Source organism: Hylaeus anthracinus, unplaced genomic scaffold, assembly GCF_026225885.1.
Source record: "Hylaeus anthracinus isolate JK02 unplaced genomic scaffold, UHH_iyHylAnth1.0_haploid 0, whole genome shotgun sequence".
Lineage (NCBI taxonomy): Eukaryota > Metazoa > Arthropoda > Insecta > Hymenoptera > Colletidae > Hylaeus > Hylaeus anthracinus.
Window position 1 is genome coordinate 350,146 of NW_026533254.1, and position 6,714 is coordinate 356,859.

Sequence of the window (6,714 nt, forward strand, 5' to 3'; positions counted from 1 at the left end):
TGATGCAATTGTTAATTGCATATGCACTGTTGCATATAAAAAAAAAATTTGAAGGCCTACAGATGTAGTGCTCTTCGAACCATTTATCTTTCTCCTTTGGCATTTTTTCGTAAATACAATAATAACAGAGTTATGACTTGAAACAATTGTGTGGACTACCCTGTATATGTATGTACGTATACGGGGTGTCCCAAAAATGTTGTAACAGCTTGAAAGAGGTGATTCGGGAGGTGATTTAAAACAACTTTTTCCTTAGCGAAAATGTTGCCCGAGGCTTCGTTGAGGAGATATTAACGGAAAACACTGACCAATCAGAGCGCGAGTATGCCGGTGGAGTGTCCGAGGTAGCGTATGAGCGAAGCCTACGCCTACTGCGGGCGCTCCACCGGCATTCTCGCGCTTTGATTAGTCAACGTTTTTTATTAATATCTCCTTAACGAAGCCTCGGACAACATTTTTGCTAAGAAAAAAGTTGTTTCAAATCACCTCTCGAAACACTTATTTCAAGGAGTTACGACATTTTTGGAACACCCTGTATATCGAGATCATGGTGTCGATTAATATCGGTTTTTATCAAAGTTACTGCCGATGAAATCTGTGTCGGTCATTTCCATGGGACCCCTTTTTTAATATTGCCACTTACAGGCAAGCCTATGTCTCCCACGTTCTATCGATAACATCTCTATGGTATCGCACCGTCAGCTTTTCTCTCGATATGTGTAAAACTGAAACCAAGGAGCTGAAACGAGACGAATACCAACCTTCATTGTGTCGTAAAAAAAAAAAATATGGCAATTCATTCAATAGAATGAATCAATCATAGTAGAAATCAAATTTGTGGAACAATGAGCTTTGGTACGAGTGGCGAAGAATTCTCTCTGAAATTCCCAAAACGCCAGAAACTCGCAAACATTATTAAGCGTCGTCCAAAACGTTCTTTGAAAAATCATAAAGTTTTCCAAAATTGAATTCGTTTGCTATTGAAATATTGAAATATTAATTAAATATCGCTTCCAAACAATGGGGTTTTCAGAGTAATTTCTTTGGGCATGTCTCGCTTTCAAATAAGGTGCACTGTGATGCGTATTAACAGATACGATAGTACGTGAGATCTTCCGAGACTCAGAGCTTGATCCCACGATCGATGCGAGCATTACGATCGAACAAAATTTCACGCCTTTTCTGTTGGCACACACGGTTCACGTTCTCCGGGGCATAAAAAGGCCATAGAGGATAATCACGAAGTGTGCATGTACGAGTAGATCCCACGACCCTGTCTTCTTTGACCCCCACTAATGCCAAACGATCGTGTTATTTGCAGTTTTTTGTAAGACTCGATCATATCCGCAAGTGCTTTACTCAGAAGGATGGGATCTTTGTATTGGAAGAATTCAGTGAGTAATAACCCCTATGTTTGTCTATACAACAGAGTTAGAGTGTTTTTCAGAGTGTTTTCGAAAGAGTCGGTTGCATGATGTAAACAAAGTACGGTACTACAGCGGATCATTTCCTAATATTATCCTTCTTACATTTCAGATCCTAAAACTAGACAAGTAATTCAACGTAAATATAAGTCTCAAATGGTGAGTACATCATCGAACGAGTCTGGTAGCCTAGAATGTTAATCGATGTTATTATACAAGGTGTCCCAGAATTGGTCTAAGAACCGAAAATGGGGGGTAGCTGAGATGATTCCGAATCACAATTTTCTTTGCGAAAATGTCGGATGGTGCCTGATTTCTTAATTATTAACGAAAAACCAGCAATCAATCACAGGGCCCGAGTAGCGCGCTCTCACCTGACTACGTCGCGATCCACAGTGGTCCCGATGGCCGAAAACCTGGCCAAAATGCAATTTTTCAAGTTTCGAACACACTTTTGTCAATATTGTGCGTGTGTTGTATACATATGAGTGCATTAAATGCCGTTTAAAATTAAAAAAAATAGTAATCGGTTATTGATATACAGAGGTTGAAAGTTGACGAAATTTCATGCTCCTTGATATCGTGAAAAGTGGCGCATGTTTATTGTGTCACATAAAGTTTATCCTCAATAGATTCATGTATAAATCATTTTACCATAAAAGTAGATGTTATAAACATAAACTTTCCACGAGAACAAAGTAAAATATCTTTGGATTCACTATTGTAATTTCCTTCTCAATATGGTATAAAGTTTAGTTATCTTTCGATGAATCGGAAGGAAAACAAAGATGATAGTCACCGAGTGACACGCTCTGCCAAGTTTCTTGATATAAAGTAACATGTCAAGTATGATATCCAATTGAGAAAACTTGCGCAAATTTGCGCCATTTTATGTTATTTAAATTTAAAGTCCATGCTTACAACGAAAGGACGACTGTTTACGCAGCATTAAAACAAACCTTATTATCCTTAATTTTAATTTAACATTAATTTATCATTGTTATTTCTGCCAATGTATTCTAACTATGTTGCCCTATAAACCTAGAAATCCTATTTTATACAAAATTCATAATAATTTAATATTTTTAATATGCATGTCGACCATATTGGATCTGCCATTTTGAATTTTGCAATTCTGATACTAGATTCGTAATTTGCGGCCCAAGTAACTCTTAAATACCAAGTTCCATGAAAATCTAATAACATTATAACATACACGTCGGCCATATTGGATCCGCCATTTTGAATTTTGCAATTCTGATACCAGATTCGTACCTTGCGGCCCAAATAACCATAAAATACCAAGTTTCATGAAAATGTAACAACTTTTTAATATACGTGTCGGCCATATTGAATCCGCCATTTTGAATTTTGCAATTCTGATACCAGATTCGTAATTTGCGGCCCAAATAACCATACCAAATACCAAGTTTCACAAAGATCCGAAAACTCTTTCTAATTTTGGCCAGATTTTTGGCCATCTGGACCACTGCGCGCCGCGACCTAGCGTCAGTGATGCCAACCGAGACCCATTTTTTCGCGCATGCGCGGCTAGAATGACCGTTAACAGTGTCGTATTCACGGTAACAAGAGGAGTGCTATGGCTATTGTTGTGGCTATGACCGCGAAATCATGAATACATTTGTTCTTATTATTCATATATTTTCTATACTTTTATATTATCTTTATATATTACCTTATCTTTATCCTTAAATCATGATTATATTAAGTTGTCCAGAAAGTTCGTGCCAATTTTTAAGAAAAATTCCAAGACACATTTCAATTTTGATATACATTTATTAAATTACATAGGTACAATTTTGTTCCACAGCCTTTCCACCTTTTTAGGGATGTATTCGTCTTATATATTTTCAAACTTTCCGATATATTCAGACCAGTAACACCTACCAAAAATCGGCATGGACTTTCCAGGCAAACCAATATTTGTAAAATTATGAGGGGTAATTAAGACACCCCTTTTTAGTCGCGCTGATACTTGATTGATACTATGTTCGCCGCGCATGCCCGAGAAAACGCGTCCCGGTTGGCACCACTGCCTAGCGTAGCCAGCCAATCCTGGCTCGAGCCTATGCTCTCGCGGCTGAGGGCGCGTTACTCGGACGCTGTGATTGGTCGGAGCTTTTTCGTTAATAATTCAAAAACCAAGTATCACACATTTTTGCAAAGAAAATTGTTGTTTAGAATCGTCTCAGCTACCCTCCATTTCTTGTTCTTATACTAATTCTGGGATACTCTGTATAGGCCCATTCCAGACCTATTTGAATACCTTTTCTTAATATTTTTATTAAACATTTTACTGAAGTTTGAATTTTTATTTCAATATTGTAGATTTAGTCGATTTGTCGATTAATTTTCATATGGCAATTTTTAATCTGACCTTTTGCGCTTCAAAAAGTGTTCAATTCAAGCTGCGATGGGTCTCATCCTGTGTGTCTTATTCTGTTCGAGTAACTTTCTTTTGTTATTTGTATTTGAAATTGCCCGTTGTAATCTAACTGTTATTTTGTAAATTGATTTGATTAAGTTATCATAATTATTAAACATGTAAGTGATAGTTTGATTTGTGTGCTGTGTAACAGGCCAATGAACTGTGCCACTGCATGCACAGGGTATTCTCCGTTGCCTTTACGTTATCTGAACTCTCATCTGAGGTTCAAGCCAACTCCGAAAACGACAATGCATGAAGGTTTAGTTATGATTTATTTGTTTTGCAACCTTTAACATAAGTTTTGTTTATCATGATTACCGCTTTTCTTTGCATCTGTGCGTTATATGTGGGAGAATCCAAGAGAGGATCGCAAAACCAGACTTAATATTAAATATGATTAGTTGTATCTACATATTAACACTTTATCTACCGGGCTATTTAGAAACAGTCTTTAATTCAAAAAAGAATCTTCTACAGTACCATATACCAATCTAGGCTGGCAATAATTCCTCCATACTGTTACTAGGTACATTGAAAGCCAAGTCTGTTTCCAAAAACTGAGTATTGTAAAAATAAATTCGCAAAGCTAAATACTGGAATTAAAAAGCCTATAAATAGGCTCCCGGTAAATAAAGTGTTAATTAGACATTTCTTGTCTACTTTCGCCACTTCTGTAGCTCTGCGATCCCTCTTTAGATCACCCTGTACAAGTAACCAATAATTTAGATGTACATTTTCTTATCCATTCACTATCTAGCTTTCAAATGCATCATCCTATTAAGTATCGTAATATTTATCGAATTTTCTCTACAAAATGGTGATAGTAACCCTATGTCCCAATTGACTGTCGCGCGGCGACAAAATCGCTCGTAGCTGAGACGCGGCAAGAGTGGGGGCAAGGTGTAGGTTCTATTCACGCTAACTTCTCAAGATGCTTTTCTCAATTACATTTAATACAGTCCATCAATCGGTTGAACAAGAATAGATCATCTTCTTTTTTTCTTTACTTGTCTCCTTCTTCTATCCTTTGAATTCACTCAATTCAATTCAGTAGATTTAACTTTTGAGTATATAGACATGGAGAAGGATTGTCAGCACCGAAATTGTGTCCATAACATTAATATCTCCTTAACGAAGCCTCATCCGACATTTTTGCAAAGGAAATTGTTGTTCAGAATCGTCTCAGCTACCCCCCATTTCCGGCTCCTCCACGACTTTTGGGACACCCTGTATATGCGCTCATTATCCACACTCAATGTAACGTTTATCGTAGAAAAATATGCGCATATTATCTATTACAACAATTCATAAAACTGAAGTGCAGGGTTTCTATAGATATGTGCACAGGGTGTCCCAAAAATGTTGTAACAGTTTGAAAGAGGTGGTTCGGGAGGTGATTTGAAACAACGTTTTCCTCGGCAAAAATGTTGTCCGAGGCTTCGTTGAGGAGATATTAAGGGAAAACCCCGACCAATCAGAGCGCGAGTATGTCAGTGGTGCGTAGGCTACGCACTAGGCGGCTGCGCTCATACGCTACCGCGGCCACTCCAACGGTATACGCACGCTCTGATTGGTCGGGGTTTTCGCTTAATATCTCTTCAACGAAGCCTCGGAGAACATTTTCGCTAAGGAAAACGTTGTTTCAAATCACCTACCGAACCACCTCTTTCAAGCTGTTACAACATTTTTAGGACACCCTGTATACAAAGAGTCCAGGTACGATGTTGACACATGCGCAGAGAGGATGAATATCAGTCTATACCTTTCTCTCTCGCACAGACTTTGGACACACTTTCGGTCTATACAGAAGGAAGCAATTCCTCCTCCATTTCTATATACTCAAAGGATACGACACAGTCCGCCAATCGATCAAGAAAGGAGAGAAGTAAAGAAAAGCAGAAGATGCGCTATCCTTGTTCAAACGATTGACGGAAGAGTGCGCAGGAAACCGAGCAAAATTTCGAGTTGACTTCAGCGACAGTTGCGGAATAAGTAGGAAGCTCCGGAACAAGGATCGATAGATCCTTGTCTCTCCAATGATGCTGTGACAGAGAGGGAGATACAACAATCGGAGGAGAAACAAAGACAAAATGATGTCAAACATTTGTAATATTCCAGTTATTTACATTTTATGAGGCGAGGAAGCGACCTTCCCGGCTGATTTTTGTTTAAACTGTTCCTTGTAAAATTCCGCTGTGGGCGATAGTTACAAATTTTGCAATTCGCTTTTGAAACGTACTAAAAATACGTTTAAAGAGAAGAAATTTGTTGTGGGCCTTTTTCCAAAAATCTGGCGGTATCGCCCACAGCGGAATTTTACAAGGAATGGTTTAAAAAAACAATCAGCCGGAAAGGTCGCTTCCTCGCTTCATAAAATGTAAATAACTGTTTGGAAAATTACAAATGTTTGACATCATTCTGTCTTTGTTTCTCATCCGATTGTTGTATCTTCCTCTCTTTGTCACAGCATCATTGGAAAGACAAAGATCTATCTATCCTTGTACCGGAACTTCATAGTTTATCCGCAACTGTCGCTAAAGTCAACTCGGAGTTTTGCTCGGTCTCCTCCGCACCAAATATTTATGTAACAATGTAAAAATTTAATATTTAGAATGCAAGATCGTTTGAGTACTTCTATATTTCCTTGCAATGTAAAATCTTATATATTTGCCCTTAAGACATAATAGAAAAGACTGTAGTATTTTTATTATTATGCATATACAAGAATATATTAAATAACCAAAATAGTGTTACAGAATGGTTCATATTAGTTTCAAGTTTTAGAAAAAACAGATTGAGGATCACTGATTATCAGTTACCCCGGGAGGTGATTTGAAACAA

General features: G+C 37.8%; 2 protein-coding genes across 2 annotated transcripts in view; both read left to right on the forward strand.

Moving 5' to 3' along the window:
• LOC128895467 (ATP-dependent DNA helicase Q5-like) overlaps positions 1-402 on the forward strand; it is a 154,962-nt gene extending 154,560 nt beyond the window's left edge. Inside the window, exon 11 of the transcript XR_008461816.1 lies at positions 219-402. The gene's annotated coding sequence lies outside the window, so the exon portion shown is untranslated. The remainder of the gene's footprint in view (positions 1-218) is intronic.
• Positions 403-1,237: 835 nt separating this feature from the next.
• The window catches only part of LOC128896300 (putative mediator of RNA polymerase II transcription subunit 26), a gene marked incomplete at its 5' end in the record, with an annotated part of 21,918 nt that continues 16,441 nt past the window's right edge, over positions 1,238-6,714 (forward strand). The window contains 2 exons of the mRNA XM_054159588.1: positions 1,238-1,394; positions 1,537-1,583. Of these exons, the coding sequence (XP_054015563.1) occupies positions 1,238-1,394; positions 1,537-1,583 (204 nt within the window). The remainder of the gene's footprint in view (positions 1,395-1,536; positions 1,584-6,714) is intronic.